General features: G+C 46.7%; 1 protein-coding gene across 1 annotated transcript in view; it reads right to left on the reverse strand.

Moving 5' to 3' along the window:
• Positions 1–236: 236 nt before the first annotated feature.
• Positions 237–18,305, reverse strand: part of LOC141577536 (NUT family member 2G-like) — a 100,911-nt gene continuing 82,842 nt past the window's right edge. Inside the window, exons 3-9 of the mRNA XM_074362982.1 lie at positions 8,062–10,786; positions 5,435–6,134; positions 4,590–4,718; positions 3,394–3,566; positions 2,679–2,947; positions 2,287–2,403; positions 237–1,837 (exon numbers count right to left, since the gene is read on the reverse strand). Of these exons, the coding sequence (XP_074219083.1) occupies positions 1,076–1,837; positions 2,287–2,403; positions 2,679–2,947; positions 3,394–3,566; positions 4,590–4,718; positions 5,435–6,134; positions 8,062–8,077 (2,166 nt within the window). The 5' untranslated portion in view covers positions 8,078–10,786 and the 3' untranslated portion in view covers positions 237–1,075. The remainder of the gene's footprint in view (positions 1,838–2,286; positions 2,404–2,678; positions 2,948–3,393; positions 3,567–4,589; positions 4,719–5,434; positions 6,135–8,061; positions 10,787–18,305) is intronic.

The raw sequence follows: 18,305 nt of genomic DNA on the forward strand, positions 1-18,305 counted from the left end.
TGCTTCTCTCTTTTTTGTTTTACTTCAAAAAAGTCTTTAAAATTTATTATTTTTTAACTTTTGACTTTAGTAGAAATGTAATATATACGCAGAACAGTGCAGATATCAGAACTCACAGCCTGATAAATTTTCGCGAACTAAACACACCATACAGCTAACCAGTGCCCAGATGAGCAGTCAAAGCCTAGCGTGTTGGAAACCCTCAGCTGGACCAGGATGCTCCCGCACAGAAATCCCACAAATCCCACAGTGGCGCCCACTGTCATTCCCCTTTCACACACCTTTAACAGACGCCCCATGAACTTACTCTCAGCCCATTCCCCATGTGTCCTTGGGATTAAGAGGGAGCTGCCTCCACCACTTCCCACGTTGCAGGAATCCCAGGAGACTAGAGGAGGCTCCCTGTACCACGGGGCAGAGAGGCAGGAAGCCCTGGCCTGTCATCCGGCCGCTTCAGGGAAGCAGAGAGAAGCTGCCCAAAGACCAGGGCTGTCTCCAGGCTCCATTCTAGAGAACTGGTTAGCGTGCAGAGGGCTGAAAGGCATGAAAACAGCTCTCCATCCCTAGTTTGTTCAGGGTTATAGGTGATGATGGGATGTCGCACAGGCCCGTGGGCAAGCAGGCTTGAGAGAAGAGGATGATGCAGGGGTTCCTGGGGGCAGTGAGAGCTGGGGGCTCCCAGGAGCATCTGAGGACCCCGTGTCAATGTGGAGGAAGATCTAGTCGGCCCCCTGTGGATCCATAGCTCCGGGGACCGCCTCGTCCTCCCTCTGAGGAGCCCTCTCTGTGGAGCAGCCCAGGCACGAATAAGACTACGGTGGTCTGAGAACATTTGCAAACAAAAGTATTTTTATTCCCATTTAAAATATATCACCCCAAGGTGCTGCTCCCAGCCACATCCGCCCAGACCCACCTCCCCCACCCTCCAACTGCCACCACCCCACCCCACCGCACCCTGGCCCTCATGGTCCCGCACTCCCTCCCTGCCCCCCTCCCTGTCCTGTACATCAGCAGGCTCAGCACTGGATGAGGAAGAGCCCCTAAGGTCCCCTGGGGACCTGGCACTGGAGGCTTATTACTTGTTGCAGTGCCTCTTTCTCCTCCTCCTCCCACTCCCTCCAACAAATGGGTCACACCTCCTCATTTTTGGTTGTGAGGGGCGCACCAGCCCCGGAGGCAAGGCTGGCGTCCCAGAGAGCCCGAGGTCAGGCTTGGGCTGGGGCAGCTTGTCATCAGACCCCTGGCCTCCACACAGATCCCGCTTCCTAGGCTTGGCAGCTGGTGGAGGAGCTGCGCTAGGTCCGATCCTCTGAGGGGAGGGGCCTTGGCGAGCCCCCTGAACTCCAGGGCAGAGAAATCTCAAGGGCCCTGGGGCAGAGCTGTGGGACTTCCCTCCCCAGGGCATGAGGCAGTACTGAGTGGCCAAGATAAAGTCCAGACTGGGAACCTCCTCCTTGTTCTCCCTGGACCCATCCCCTGGCCCTGGCCCTGGCCCTGGCCCTGCGTCCTCCCTAAGAGGAGAGGTCTCTCTGACAGTTGAGGTGTCCCTGGGTCCCAGGCTCGGTGCAGTGTGCCTTTGACCCTGGGGAGGAGAGAGGGGCTGTCCAGCCTGGGATGTAGGGAAAGCCTCATGTCCTGGAGAGTGGATATAGAGTTTGGGTCTGAGGAGGCCACTCTCTGTTCCGCTGCTCGTCGCAAGTTGCTTGAACTCAGTCTCTGGTGGGCTTTCTTCATCGCTGACCCCTAGCTGGGGGCCGTGGTCATGCCTCTGGGCATCTTGGGTGACATCAGACTCGCCCAACTCCTCGTTCAGGGTCAGGAGTGGTTTCTGCACCAGCTGTTAGGAGGGAAGTGGACGGTTACTGGCCCCAAATAGACGGGTGAGGAGAGGAGGAGGACTGGGCAGCGGAATGGTGGCACTGGGGGACAGATAGGGGGGTGTCTCCAGGAGTCCAATCAAAGAATGCACACTGTAGCACTCCTGCTGTCCTCCTGGGCCTTATTCCCTGCTGTGTGTCCTTCCTTTCCCACTGGGCCCCCGTCCTCTCCTTCCTGTGGTCCTGCATTGCCCCCCCAGTCCCTAGCAGGCCCTCCACAGTGCCAGGCCTTCCAGGCAGGAAAAGGTTTAGCAGAGCCCTGTGGGCCTCCTGTTCTGGGGTCCGATCCCTTCCCTGGCTCACCTGGGTCCTGCCTCCCTTGGTTCCCTGGGTGTCCCGTGCCTTCCCTCTTGTACCTGGAGTCCCTCCCTCCCTTGTCTCCCTGAATGTCCCCCCTCCTCTGGCTCACCTCTTCAAGGGTGAGTCCTTCCTCCTGTTCTAACTCCTCAGCCAGTGCCAAGGGATCCAGCTGTGACTCTGGGGAAAGTAAGTCCTCCAGGAACTGAGGGTGAATGATGTCCTCCACCTAAGATGGAAGGAAGTGGCTGTGAGCGTCCTTGGCCAGGAGTAACCTGTGAGCCACGAATACCTGGAGCAAAAGTGAACAGCAGAGACCCACCCCATTCTCTACAAGTTGGCATGTTTTACAGCACCGTGGCAGTCAGCCCCCCCTCCCCCCCCAGAGCTCAGGGACAAGTAGCAGAGCTTAAGTCCCAAAGGCCTGGGCAGAACCCCAATCCTGGGTGCTGAGAGTGTGAGTCCCTGGAATCTTGCAGCCCCCAGGCTCCAGGCCCAGCCCACCTTGGTGACAAAGTCTTCCTGGGAACACAGCTGGTCCATGTAGCTCAGGAGACCCGGGTCCGGGTAGGTCCCGTCCTCAGGGCATGCTGCTTCTGGCTCCCAAGTGGCTGAGAGGACAGGCCCCAGCAGCTCCTCCAAGATGTCCTCATACTCGCTGAGAGCCTCAAGGGGAATCTCCTTGGGCTCCTTGGTCTCTGGGGGCTGCCGGGATCTGTCTGGCTGTGGGTGGTTGGTTTTGGCCGTGGGGCTGGCCTTCCTGGGCACGCAGGCTAAGGCAGAGCGGGAGGAGGAAAGGAGGGTGAGGGGCTGCCGCATCCAGCTCGTGACCATGAAGTGCGCGTGTCGGGTAGGGCAGTGTTTGGGGGACATGGACGTGGGTGTGGGTGGGATCAAGACCACCTGCATTTCCACTCAGTGACAGGGTGTGAGGAGGGAGAGGTAAGTGGGAGCATCTAAGAGAGCCACGTGTGAGGACGTGTGCAGCCTCCAGGTTTCCAGTGATCTCCCCATCCAGCCCACTTCTGAGGCAGACTTTCTGTGGGGCCCTCAGACAGGGAGGTGGGAGAGGAGTTCCACAACTGAGCAAGTCGATACCCCGTAGTGACAAAGGGCAGCCGAGACCCGCTCTGGGTGGCTGTGCAGGTGGAAAGACCAGTGCCCCACTGAGGGAAGAGGACTGATGTGGGGACAGTGGCCATCCCTAGCTCCCTGTTACCTTTGTGTTCAGCTCCAGTGGGCACGTGAGTGCCTGGCTGTGGGCCCACCTTTGGGGCCGGGGGCCCCCACGGTTCCAGCTTCGGTGGGGCTGGAGGAGGCAGGCCCTGCACCCCCTTCGTGCACTGCAAGTGCTGAGGCTGCATTTCATCCTCAGCCTCAATCTCCTTGAACCTGAGGGGTGAGGGTGGCACAGGCCATGCTGAGAAAAAGGCCTGGGCTCTGGAGCCCACCCAGGTTGCAGGGACGGAGGGATCAGGAGAAGATGTGCTGGGGGTGGTCACGGCCCTGTGAGGTGGTGTCGCCAGCGGGGAGCTGCTCCTGGGGCACATAGCAGATCTGGGGACACCCCTGCCTCCCCAGCACTGCAGGGCATTCTGCAGCATAGACCCAGGTCCATAAATTGAACCAGGCCTGGACGGAAGGCCCACAGGTGACCCTCCACTTGCCCCCTGCCCGTGTCCAGAAACACAGGAAGGGCTGACAGCCAGAGGCCAGATCAGGCATGTGTTCCCCACGGGGGTCCTTGCCCGGATCCAGGATCCTGGGCTGAGGTTGAGAGTCCTGGAACATAAGCCTGGAGACAGGGCCCAGGACAGGTTGTAGGGTGTGAACCCTAAGGTCAGTGGAGAGGCTTTCCTTTCCTCTGAGAAGTGCTTGTTTGTTTTTGGTTTTTTGAATAAAGGGGATTAACACGAAGAAGTCTCAGAAAGAGCCAGAGACCCTCGTGGTGAAGGACACGCTGGCTTGCCCAGCCTCCTCAGGAGGGACACCGGGTTACGAAGTCAGGCCACACTTCAGGAGGAGAGAGGGTCCCAAATTCCATGTCAGTGGCCGCCAGCCCCTCAGCACTAAGGAGGCAGCAGGCTGGTGGGTGGAACACATTTCCCTGCACAGGCACTAGGGCTGCAGTGTGACCCCACCGGGCTGACAGTTTCCCCACTCCACCCCGGGTGAGCCCTTCATCAAGGCGAAGAAGGCCACTTCAGGAGAGGGCGGAGCCCCGGGCAGAGGACGAATAGACCCAAGCTGTCAGGGTGCGGGAGTGGCTTTTGGAGAGGAGTCCGGCCTCTGGGCTGCGGGGACCCTGTGCTGGGGGAGCTCCCTCCTCCCTCCTCCTCTCTGACCACAGCCAGATCCTGCCCTGGGGTGTCGCCCTCACCCACCACAGCCCTTGGGCCCAGGACACGGACTCACTTTGCCGCCATCTCATAGTAATTCATGCGGTCGAAGTTGCTTGTGCGCTCCCATTGCTGCTCGGCCCGCCGCAGTCCCTCCTCCAGCGTCATGGTGGGCTTGAGTCGGGCCAGGGACCGAAGCACTGGGCTGTGAGCCCTCAGAGTCAGTCTCAGTGAACAGCCCAGTCCCCACCAGCCTGACCCCACCCGGCATCATGGACCACACGTCCCCCAGCACAGCATGACTGAGCGTTCACAGACGAGCCCACGGGGCCTCCTGCCCAGTCCTCTGAATCACCTGTAATTGTCCCCGTGTCAGGTGGAAATGCCTGTCAAGCTCACAGCTCTAGTAGGAGACAGTCCCTGCCCCTGGGAGAGCTCTACAGTCTCCGTGTTTCAGCTAGAATTGTCCAGAAGAATGAGGACCAGGCCTGCATACAGCTCTCCCCTGGGCCCTGTAGATCCTCCCCCTCCTCTGCAGTGGCGTCCCCTGGCCATCCCACACTCAAGTCCTTTGTTCAGACGAGACAGCAGCACAGGAGAGGGTGGCATCCCATCCATGGCTCCTCCCCTTGCCCAGCACCCTCTCTGACTGCCAGTCTTCAGTAAATATTCCCAAGATAATCATGGGAGGTAAAGTCAACTGGACTCGCCTAGGGTGGTGGGGTCAGTTGAGAGAAGGCACTGAAAGGGTGTCATGGACTGGAAGTGTGAGCGCATGATGGACAGTGTGCCCTGTCATAGCGTGGACATCACCCTCAGACCTCCCTCTCGGGATCCCTAGAAACGCAACCTGCAAGTGCACCCCAAGGTCCTCCGTGTGAAACTCCAGATGAGCTCATGTGCCCCCGAGAACTGACTCACATGACAAAGCAGAAGAGAGCTTGTGCGTCAGGGCTCTGGGGAAGGTGCCTCCGGGCCAGGCTCTTGAAGCGCTGCCAACGTCGGTAGTGCTTGTAGATGTCGTTGCAGCTAAAGGAGTCATCCTGAGGTGGCTGAGACTGGGAGGGGGCCAGACTCCCCTCCCTGGAAGCGCCAGGTGGCCGTGGCCCAGTGTTGATGGGGGCCACGCTGGGGGCCAGCTGTACAGGTGGTGGTGGAGCTTGAGAGGGACGGCCGGGGGCCCAGCCTCCCGTGCCAGCCTGAGTTACCCCGACAGCTGGGGTGGTCACTTGGGGTGCTGAGGACAGGGGAGCAGGGCAAGTAGCAGTCCCACTGAGGGCCCCTGGTGCACCCCAGGTGACAGTTCCTGGAGGGAGAACGAAGCTCTGCATCGGAGGGAACTCTGTTGGCCTCCCTTCTGATCTTGCGTAGACAGGGATGTTGCAAGGCCCAGTGGCAATGGGGACTTGGCCACCAGTAGCCACCAAAGGTGTCGTGGGGAAAGCTGGCAGCAGCAGGGTGGTGCCAGGAGGGAACGATGGGGTCAAGGAAGGTGGCAGGTGCTGCTCCCAGGGTGGCCGGTGTTGGGGGCCAGGAGCGGGTGGGGGAAAGGGAAGTGCCGTGAATGGAGACACGGAGGCACCAGTGCTCATGAGCACATCCGTTCCCAGCAGTGGAGATGCTGTTGAGACAAAGGAAAGGGGTGAGTGGAGGAGGAGAATGGGCAACCAGGACTGGGGCTCTCTGGGGAATCAGAGAGTCAGTGTCAGCAGGTGAAGGACATTTGGACAGAGGAGGCTGTGCCGTGTGCAGATGTCTTGGACTGGTTTTCATGCTCTGACCTCTAACTGGGAATTACTCCAGTAGGGAACTTGCTCCCATTCACCCAGGTCCCTGACCCCTGCTTGCTGGGAAGAAATAGCCTCAGCAAGCACCGACTCGCAGGGCCTCCCTAAGGAATTCCCCTGCACCTGACTCTCACAGGCTGTCTCCCAAGTCTCGGAGGTGGGTGGACACCTGCTCCTTTGCAGGCTCACTAGCAGGTAGAGAGCTTCTCCAAGGGAAGTTGTAGGCGCCCAAAGGGCCTTTGTGAACCAGGCAGTGTCTAAAATATTAAGGTTCCACCTCCTCCTTACTCTTCTTTTTCCTGATGTTCCGTATAAATCCTCTTTCTTTCTTTCTTTCTTTCCTGGCCTCACACAACAAAGCAGAAATGCTGGAAACATCTCTCCCCGCAGAACCCTGATGCAAATCCATAACACACTGGCCCAGCGTGCACGTGACGTCAGGGCCACCCACGGCAGACACTTAACGTGGGCCGGGTTCTGCCACCCCATCCCCAGTGCCCAGAGTCACTGCCATCGCTCAGGAGTTCTGCTCCTGGAACAGGGGTCTGAGAAGCAGCCACATGTGCGATTTCCATCCTTTCACAGCCAGTGATGGCCGCAGAGGAGTAGAAAAGGCCAAGGAATACAGAGTTCCTGTGTTCCTTCCCTTTCTATTTCCCAGTGATGGGATGTGAAGACAGACTAAGAAGGCACGAGCCAGGTGCCTTCATTGATAAAGTTGTCTGGAACAGACCCCTGTTCAGGAGAACAAGGCACACAGCCCAGTGCCCCTAATGAATCAGAACAGGTGCCATAGGGTGTTTAATAACAACACAGAAGATTGTCTTCCTGCTCCCGGGCTACACTCCTCTCCTTTAAAAAGGAAACAGCCTTCGTTCATATTCTACCACCACCACCCGCACTCCACGTCTGTTCCCTGTCCATGAAATGCTGGCGTGAAATGTGAACAAACTTCTCATGTCACAGGCAGGCCTGACGGTCCTCCCTGAGATGCTGGACAACTATCACAAGTGTCTGCAGAAGTGCGTTTCCACAAAAGGAAGAACAATTCAGAACAACTGGGGGCCTCGAGCCCTGTCTTGGTTGAAACTGAGAGGTTGCCCATCCCCTGCGGAATCCAAGGCAACAAACAGTTACCTGAACTGAGGAGCGGGTTCTGGGCTGGAAGGAGGGGAGAAGTTCTGGGCTGTGGCAGTTAGAGTAACTTCCTGCCTAGCTCTTGGAGAAAGCAGTTCATAGCAGATGTGGCCACAGATCCCCCCCCCTTTGAATAGTTTTCTGGCTAAGCCCTTCTCTCCCCGTGCCCCTATTAGATACAGGATGCCCCGGTTCAGATCCCTTAGAAGGAAATCGTGGGGCAAGCTCCAGGTGCCTAAGGAACAAGGTACAGGGCTAGGCTTTCCCCATGACCCTCCCTGTGCCACCAGCTCAGACCTACTAACCCTGACACACAGGTTTCACAGTGGCTTGTCTCCCTTCTACAAAGAACCACCCTGCCTGCTGCTGTCCCTTCTCCACACCCAGGGCAATTCCCCTGAGTCTCCTTGATCCACCTTCAATGAGCCCTCCTCCCCTTGTGATCTTTGGTTTCCACCATCTCCCCAGGCTCCCCAGGTGAGATGTCCTTGGGCGTTCAGGGCTCTCTCCTTCCTCCACTTCAGTCCACCTCTAATGTGCCCACGGTGAAATATCACATGTGAACCCCAAGGATTTGAGGGGTGGCAGAGTCTCTGAGAACATATCCCCAGCATTCAGGCTTACCTCTTTGTAAAGCCATTCCCACAGACGTGGGCACAGACCAGCGCTGCCTGGTAGCCTCAATGAGAGAAATGCAGACGAGGACCCAGAGAGTGAGTTAACTGCTCCAGCAGATGCTCGGAATTCAAGCAAAGGCAGGTGAAGTTTGAATTTAAACAGTAGAATGTGAGGCTCAGGACACTCTGTAGTGGGGGAGGGGCAGCGGGCAGGTGGGCCTGGGTGGGTGTGGGGAGACTTTCCCTGCAGGGCTCTGGCAGGAAAGCAAGAACCGGAAGTTCCTTCCGCCTTACAGAGTGGCAGCATACGTGGTGTGTGGCTCTCTAGGCAATTTACTTTATTTTTTTTTAAATTGGAGTATAGTCAATTTACAATGTTGTGTCAGTTTCTGGTTTACAGCAGGTGCTTTAGTCATACACGAATATACATTTACTCATATTCATATTCTTTTTCTCCGTAACGTGCTACAAGGTAACAAGTATGGTTCCCTGTGCTATACAGTGTAACCTTGCCTATCTGTTTTATATGTACCACTTCATATCTGCGAATCTCGATCTCCCGGTTGATCCCTTCCCATTCAGTTCCCAAGTCTGATAACCATATGTTTGTTTTCTATGTCTGTGAGTGTGTGTGTGTTTTGTAAACAAGGTCATTTTTCCCTTTTCTCTTTTAGAACCCACATATCAGTGATATCATACGGTATTTTTTTTTCTTTCTGCGTTACTTCACTTAGAATGACATTCTCCAGGGCCATCCATGTTAGTGCAAATGACATGATTTTATTCTTTTCAAGGTTGAGTAGTATTCCATTGTATAAATATACCACGGCTTCTTTATCTTGTCATCTCTTGATGGACATTTAGGTTGTTTCCATGTCTTGGCTATTGTAAATAGTCCAGCTATTAACGTTGGGGTGCAGGTTTCTTTTCGAATTAGAGCCCCCTCTGGATATATGCTCAGGAGTGGGATTGCTGGATCATATAATAAGTCTGTTTTTAGTCTTTTGAGGAATCTCCATACCATTTTCGTTAATGGCTGTACCAGATACATTCCCGCCAACAGTGTATGCGGGTGCCCTTTTCACCACTGCCTCTCCAGGATGTATTATTTGTGGACTTTTGAATGATGGCCATTGTGACTGGTGTCAGATGATACCCTGTTGTAGTTTTGATTTGCATTTCTCTGAAAAGTAGTGATATAGAGCACTTTTTCATGTGCCTTTTTGCCATTTGTGTGCCTTCATTGGAGAATTGCTTGTTTAGTTCTTGTGCCCATTTTTGAATTGGTGTTAAACAAGAGCAGTGTCAGCCTTAATAAGTAAACTAAAAATTTTTATAAATGTATTTTGTGAGTGATATTACTGAAAATGGCATGAGTAGTATTTTTAACAGCAGAAGGTTTTTCATTCTTTGTGTCTACGAAGGTAATGCATATGGGAGGGAAGGTTGTAAAGGACAAAAATGTGAATCAGAGACTTCTGAGGATAATCTTTAAGGGGGTACGTATGGAGATGAGTGTTTCTAATTTAGACATGTCAGTTTTATGAGTTGGTTTTTCCTGTTATTCACTTCTGCATTCTTAATATTTTGTCATGTATATAAATATTACCCTCTGCTTCAATTTTACAAGTAACACTGAAGGGAGTTGCCAATTGCATCAAGTAGAAAATGACCTTATGTGATAAAAACATACTTCCTATGTTATTTTAAATATATTTGGCATCATTTTGTTGAAGAAACCTTAAGTGCTGCCAGATCACTTAGTACGCCTGCAGTAGCTGAACAAAAAATGTTCAAATTAAAGGAGTGTAAAAGTGTTATAGTCATTTTAATATCCTCAGTGTAAGGAAAAGAAGTTGAGAACGACCACAATTCAAAAACATAGTGAAAGCTTTTCCCTTCTCAACATTACTAAAAATAAGGAAAATATCATTTTTCAAAACTATCAACATCGAACTGATCTATTGGTTAAATCTGAAACTTGAGTGCTAAAAATTTCTTTAAATTATTAATATGCTACAGGGAATTTTACTCTGTGTTTATACATATATAGGCATACATATAAGCATGTATACCTTAGACATGTAAGTGAATTAAACTTTTTTAAAGTGTTGTTTGTAAGTGAGCGCTCTTACTGAAAATGCTGCGACTAGTACATTTACCAGCAGATTCTTTTCATTCCTTGTGTCTTAGAAGGCAATGGGTATTCTAAGGAAGACGAACTTTTGAAAGCAGTATGGAAGCTTATGGTCACTCAGCACCAAACAGTAGCATCTGATCAGTGTCCAAGGTCTGGGTACCAGCTAAGAACAATAGTCATATTCAGAAAGGATGAAAAAGAGGAACATTATAATTGTGTATGTCATTGGGTATGTTTTCTCCAAGCATTTAATGATATAAATGGAAATTATCTTCTAGACCCTCAAGCCTGAATGGGGTGGCTGGCCGCAGACACTGGTTCACTGTAGTTGATACTAAGAGTTAAAAAAAGAGTATGTGGATCCTTTTGTCCTCCCAGACCTGGGCTTAGTCCACACTTTCACTGTGGCAGGGATGAGCTGGGGGAGGTGAAGTGAGGGCTGGTGCTGCCAGGTCACAGACAGGTCCCAGGCAGAGCAGACATATGCACACCTAGACCAGGTGTCAGCACAGGCTGAGGGCAGTTGTCAGTTCAGTTGTCAGTTCCCAGCGCAGGCTGCTGATTAGGACTGAAGTCAGCTGAGGGCCTTAGGCTAATAGGCAAAAAAAAAAAAGATCGAGAATCCAATCAGTCACCCTAAAAAGAAACATTAAAAAACAAACGTGTCATCCAAATAGTGCAGAGTCTAGCAGCATGGAGACGTGTCAGAAACACGTGGACAGTTGCTAAAGGCCCAAGAGGGATTTTATTCAGACTGCTGCCATGGAGGAGAGAGATTTCAGTATAAACTGAGCTCAACTCCTCGGGGAAAAAATGCAGGAGGCTTTTTAAACACTGGGGTTCGCTAAAGAACAAGTATTGGAGGATGTTAGTGGGAACGTCGGTCCATGTGATTGAACCTTCTGTGCTTGCTGACTGGTGCTCATGGAAGTTAGAGTCCTTGTCTTCCACAGAGACTGGGAGATGGGGTCCTATGTTTTTCTTCTTCCAGTTTTATTGAAGTATAATTAACACACTGCACTGTGTGAGTTTATGCGCTGTGTGAGTTTAAGGTGTCCAGCATAATGAGAGGTCCTATCTGTCTTGATAACTACATTTCAAAGCACTAGTTCCAAGGTCCTTGAGATAAACATTTCTTTGTGTAGAAGATTTATATCTCAGTGGTAAAAGAAGAACTAACAGTTGCAAGTTTAGATTCTAAAGGAAATGCTGTAAGAAAAGGGGTGTCAGTGGCCTAGACTCAGGTTTTGGCTAGAAGCAGCAACAAATTCTTTTGGGAATATTGAGCTTTTTCAGGCAGGAATTTTTAAGGGGGCTGGAACATCCTAGGGGCATGGGCTTGAGGTGATGGAAGCCATGCTAGAGTGTAGTGAAGTTTCTTAATGTGTGGGGAGGGCCGGGGAAGTGCATGGAGGTGGAAATCTGTTACTGATTCCAAACTTGTTCTGCGCACTGCACGACAGGCCAATAAATCAGGAGATGAAGTGTCTGGGCAAGGAATAGAGACTGTATTCAGAAAGATGTTAAGCAATAGTAATCTATAATTTGATACTGTCTCTTTAAGAACCTGAAAGCTGTCTTTTTGACAGTTAAGGAGAGATAAGAGACCCATTGGGGAACCTCTGCAGTGGCAACAATCTGCGAACTGGAAAGACAAATCACCTGAGTTCTCTCACGCTCCCGTTCCTAGGATGTCAGGTCATCTCAGAACAGAGGATGCTTCGAGAAAAGTAGCTTATGAACTTGTATGTTTGGGATGTGCCCACTTTCTTAATAGTAATTTAATAGCTCTAGAAACCAAAGCTGTGTGTGTGTGTGTGTGTGTGTGTGTGTGTGTGTGTGTGTGTGTGTGTGTGTGTGAGAGAGAGAGAGAGAGAGAGAGAGAGAGGGAGAATTTAAAGATTGAAAGTATCCAGAATACCCTTTCTACACATCTCAGTAACTCAGGCAGAATAGCCAGGACACTGGAGAGGGGAGACATGTTAGGGCAGTGATTCATCGGGGTAAAGAACATGAGGGTAGTAGAGAATACTGTTTTGACTTTCTAAGGAAGTGACTATATGTAAAGAAGCAAACATTTATATACTGCATATAAGCTTATATGTTTGCATGCTACACATATACATACTACACATAGCATATAGTATATAGTATGCATAGTGTGTCCAGAACATAGTAAGTTGTTCTCCGTTTTCCTCTAAGAGATTTTAACATTTTTGCATTTTGTATTTAAGTCCTTTGTTCATTTAGCCTTTTGTGTGAGTTTTGGGATAGGGAACCATTCTGATTTTTCCATATCGGTTTCAGTTGTTTATGCAATTTATCTTATACACTATTTCCCCACTTTAATATCACCTCTGGTTTTCATATGACCATAGATTGTTGCAATAGCAATTCATAGGCTTAGGTATTATAATTTTACAGTAGCTTTGATATATGTTAGAGTAAGCTCCACCTCCCATTCCTGCAAACTTATCCTCTATGAGATTGTCTTGGATATATTTGGCCCTTTTCTCTTGCATATAAACTTTGGGAACAGTTTAGTGGCAATAGTTCTCTTGTCTTTTTTCTGGTATTAAAAAAGAATGATTTCAATGTTTCACCAAACAGTATGATATATGCTGTAGCTATAGATTATTTGTTGACTCCTTTTATCAGATTAAGGAAGTTGCCTTTTATTCCTAGTTTGAGACATCATGAATGGTTATTGTATGTTGTCAAATAATTTTTGAGACAATGATAATTTTTCTCCTTAGTTTGTTAACGTGAAGATAATTTCAGTAATAGATTTTCTAACAATTAAACTAAACACATTATCTCACTAACTCGGATTGTTTATGGGTTTTATACATTGCTATATTCACTTTCATATGTGCGCAAGTGAGATAAACAATATCAAGTTTGTGTTAGTCTCAACTACAAGAGTTGAAGAGTGGTCTTTTTCCTCTCTTCTCCCAAATAATTTGTGTATTATGGTAATTATCTGTAACATTATCTAAGCCTCATTTTCCTTGTAGAATTATTAATTATCAACATAATTAATGGTAAGGGTTGCATTAAGATTTTCCAGTTCTTCGATTGGTCAGTTTTGATGTTATATTTTCCAAGAACTTGTTCATCTCACTCATTTACAAATACATCTGTATGAAATAGTTTATAACCTGAAACAGATCAAACGTATAAATAACTGTTATATATGTATAGCTTAAGAAGAATAATAAAATGAGCGTCTGCACCCATTATTCAGTTATGAAATAGAATATTTCCAGTATCTTAGGAACTTCTATTGCCTCTCATTATTTCCACAGGGAGTGATCCTTGTCCTTAATGGATGGATACTGATTGGGAACACTAGAGAATTGATTTGGGGGGAGAAGTTAAAAAAAATCACAAAATTGTTTTGCTGTATCTCATGCCATGTAGGCAGTTGGGTACATGAGTCAGATGTTCATGGGAAAGCTTTGGTCTAGAATAAAAATAAGTTAAGTCTTTTGTGAACAGATAGTATTTAATGTCCATTGTTAAGCAGCAAATATTCATTCATGGTCATATTTAAGGCTATTTTAGTGGACTAATGATAGTTTGAAGGAGAGAACTGATTAGAAGTGAAGACATGGAAAAAGATAAGAATGGAATTTTTTATTTGTTTTTGCAAAGTGTGGCTAAGAAAGTGGAATAGAAAGAAATTAGGTTGAGGTGGTAGCTATATAAATGATTTGACTACTGAAATTTTTATTTTATTTAAATTGAAATTATTTTAAAATAATTTCAGACTTAAAATATTGCAAAACAAATTTCCATGTTTATACTTTTCTCCTGTAGTCTCTAAATGTTAATATTTACTGTGAAATAATAGAAATATATTGGTCTCTGCCCTCAGTTCCTGGCACAGAATTCCTAAAACCCTTGTATTTTCCTGAGTGGTAAGAGCATTAGGACCATCTTTTGTTCTGATATTTGGACTTTGACACTGTTTCTGACAGAGTTCCTAAATCTGTTGGAATATCCTGAGTAATAGTGAAGGGGCAAAACCCACAAAGGGACCAGGAAGACCTCCCAGGCAGGGCCATTGCCTTCCAACTTTTGCACTTCTAAGAAACGGCTTGCTTGTAGGAAAATGAAACTTACCCCTAAAATTCCATTGGGTCCCAAAAGCTCGCTCCTGATTGGTCCATTTCTTACACCTCATTTGCATATGGCACAAAGTTAATCAAAACCTAAAACCCTATTGAAAGCCTGTGTAAACCTACAGAAGGGGGTCCAGAGCTTGCAGTGTTAACTCCTCTGGGCCCACCGGCGTAATAAACCTTAGTTCTCCAACCCTCCAAGTGTCGCTTGGTCTCTTGAGGGGATTCAGGTTGCTGTAACGACAGCATTATCTTCTGTTCTAATGAAATGACTCTTGATGGGCTCCTGGATGGGGGCTGGTCACCATAAAGACCAAGCTATTATTCTAAGTTTGGAATTCTCAATATCATCCTTCTGCCCTCATCATTCTTTAGAGAGGAAAGGGTCTGGAAATGGAGTGAATGAAGGATCATGCCTATATGATGAAGCCTCTATGTGATCCAGCAATCCCACTCCTGGACCTTAATTCAAAAAGATACATGCACCCAAATTGTTCACAGCAGCACTGTTTACAATAGCCAGGACATGGAAGCAACCTAAATGTCCATTGACAGATGATTGGATAAAGAAGTTGTGGTATATTTATATAATGGAATTCTACTCAGTTGTAAAAAGGAATAAAATAATGCCATGTGCAGCAACATGGATGGATCTGGAGACTGTCATTCTAAATGAAGCCAGAAAGAAAAAGAAAAATACCATCTGGTATCACTTACATGTGGAATCTCAAAAAAAAAAAAAAAAAAAAAGACAAATGAACTAATTTACAAAATAGAAACAGACTCACAGACATAGAAAGAAACCTATGGTTACTGGGGGAAGGGAATGGGATGGGATAAATTGGGAGTTCAAGATTTGCAGATACTAACTAATATATATAAAATAAATAAACAAATTATAGTGTATGGCACAAGGAACTATATTCAGTATCTTGTGGTGAAAAAGTATGAAAATGAATATAAATATCTTTATGTATGACTGAAGCATTATGCTGTACATCAGAAATTGACACATTATAAACTGACTATACTTCAGTAAAAAAAAATATACCAAAAAAAAAAAAAAATCCCAGTGGTATGTGGTTCAGAGAGCTTCTGAGTTAACAAACACATAGATTTCCTGGAAGAGTTGTGTGCTCCCAGAGAGCACGGAAAGTCCTCACTCCTTGTATACCTTCCCTCTTACATCTGGCTATTCCCAGGTTATATTCTTTTATATTAAATCAGTAATCTAGTAAGCAAGTGCAGTTATCATGGGTTCTGTGAGCCCTTCTAGCAAATTAATAGAACTCCAGAAGGAGGTTGTGGGAACCTCTGATTTAGTCAGAAGCATGGATTCTGGGCTTGTGATTGGCATCTGAAATGGTGTGGGTTGGGGAGTCTTGCGGGACTGGGCCCTTAACCTGTGGGATTTGACAAGGTCTCTGGTTAGTGTCAGAATTGAATTGAATTGTAGGACACTAGGTATCACAGAGAATTGCTTGTGGTGGGGAGAAAAATCCATACATCTGGGAATGAAACTGTTGTGTGGCAGTGGTGTGAGAGTAAGAGAGAAACACAGGAGGAAAAAAATTTCTTCTTTACATATTTTACACTCTTGATGGCTTCAGTGCTCATGTAATAGAAGAGATCTGACTCTATTTTGGATCTGTTCCGTTAGTTTTTTAACAACTGTGCCCTTTTTCCTGGGTTTATTCTTGCTAGCTCTGCACCTTTTGTAAATGAATGGTGCCCTTAGCCTGGCTGGTAAACAGGAGAGCTTTTTCTCAAGGGTCTGACCCTTAAGGATATTAACACTCCAGCACTTATATAAGGATAACAAGTTGCAGAATAGAGGGTAGCCTTTGTTTTGCTGGAGGTTTTGCAGGAGCTCCATGACCTGGCCCACGTGGACAGCTGCAGGAAGAAAGAATTCCTACAGCAAAAAGTTTGCACCAACCAACCACACCCCATCCCCCCCTTTTTTTTTTTTTCCCTGTATATAAGGAACCTGTATTCTGACTTCGAGAGGATGGTTCTCCAAGACATAAGTCTTCCATCCTCAGTCTGCTGGCTTTCCGAATAAAGTCACTATTCCTTGCCCCAACACCTCGTCTCCTGATTTATTGGCCTGCCTTGCAGTGAGCAGAGTTTGGACTCAGTAACACTCAGACCAATTAGTTTCCTAAGTTACAGGAAGTTTATTTCTTACCCTGATACTTTTCAGGCCACATGTTATGAATTCAAGCCCCAAATGCATGTGGCTATCATTTAAGAATTATCATGGAAAGCTTTTTTAAAAATCCCCTATCTTACTGGGGTTAAGGAAAAGGCATGCATACATTTTTACTGTTTCCTTACAGGGGTGGAATTTTCCTAGTTCGGGTACTTAAAACATTACCTATTAAAACTCCTGGATTTATGTGGGAGCTGGTGTAGCCTATATTTCCCCCTGTTTGGGCATGAGTCTCTGTCTTCCAAATTAGGGGCTCTTGAGTTTTAAAAACCCAGGCTCTGGACCACTAGTCACTGGGAGGCACTCCAGGGAAAATGCCAATTTAGATAACCAGTCAGATCTCTGGAATCATTCTTACTTGTTCTTTCAGGTCTCTGAAGAAATTCTTTATTTTGATTGAGCCATACATGAAGACAGAAGCTTTAAAATATTTTATTATGTACTTCATAGGAATGGGTTTCTTAGAATATTTAGTCTTCCAAGTGTCATCATTTCTACCATTGTTCTTTTGCACCATCCTAAGTATTAATCAACTCCTACCATTTATGCCAGTTAGTACAAAATTTCACTACCATATTCATTATCATTATTTCATTTCGTTCTACATGGCCCAGACCATTTAATTTTTTTTCCCCTAGAAAAACAATATGAGGGTGGAAGGTATAGCTCACGTGGTAGAGTGCATGCTTAGCATGCATAGTGTTCTGGGTTCAATCCCCAGTACCTCTTCTAAAAGTAAAATAAATAAATAAAAACCTAATTACCTCCCCCACCCTGCTAAAATAAATTAAAATTTTAAAATTCTTGAAAAAAACTATTTTTAAAAAATCAACAACAATAAAACAGTATGAAGTTTCCTTAAAAAACTAAAAATTAAAGCTACCATATGATCCATCAATCCCATCTGGGCATATATCTGTAAAAGATGAAAATTCTAATTCAAAAAGATACATACTCCCCAATGTTCATAGCAGCACTATTTACAATTGTCAGGACATGGAATCAACCTATGTGCCATCAACAGATGACTGGATAAAGAATACGTGGTATATATAGATATACAATTGACTATTACTCAGCCATAGAAAAAAATGAAATACTGCCATTTGCAGCAACATGGATGGACCTAGAGATTGTCATATGGAATCAAGTAAGTCAGACAGAGAAAGACAAATATATGATCTCACTTAAGTGTACAATCTAAAAAAATGATACAAATGAACCTATTTATAAAACAAATAGATTCACAGACGTAGAAAACAAATTCATGGTTATCAAAGGGGGGAAAGGAGGGAAGGGATAAATCGGGAGTATGAGATTAACAAATACACATCGATAAATATATATATAATGTAGGTAAACAATAAGGATTAACTGTACAGCACAGGGAACTATATTCAATATATTTTAATAACCTAAATGGAAAAGAAATCTGAAAAAAAATTATATGTATTTTATATATCTGAAAACATATAACTGAGTCACTTTGCTATACACCTGAAACTAATACAGTATTATAAATCAACTATAATTCAACTTAAAAAAATGTTTTCCTAGAACTCCAAGCCCTTTAATGATTTATTCTCAGGGACTCCACTGTTTCTGCTTAGAGAAATGCTCATTCATTCCAGTATTTTATTTCAAAATTATTTGCTCATCATCTCAAGAGACCCTGTTTTATACTCTTTTGGCCACACTTCATAATGGTTGTGACTTTGTAGTGGATAACATGAGAGTTCCTAACAGATTAAGCAAAATTGCCCTCATAA

This window comes from Camelus bactrianus, chromosome 4 (assembly GCF_048773025.1).
Source record: "Camelus bactrianus isolate YW-2024 breed Bactrian camel chromosome 4, ASM4877302v1, whole genome shotgun sequence".
Taxonomy (NCBI): domain Eukaryota; kingdom Metazoa; phylum Chordata; class Mammalia; order Artiodactyla; family Camelidae; genus Camelus; species Camelus bactrianus.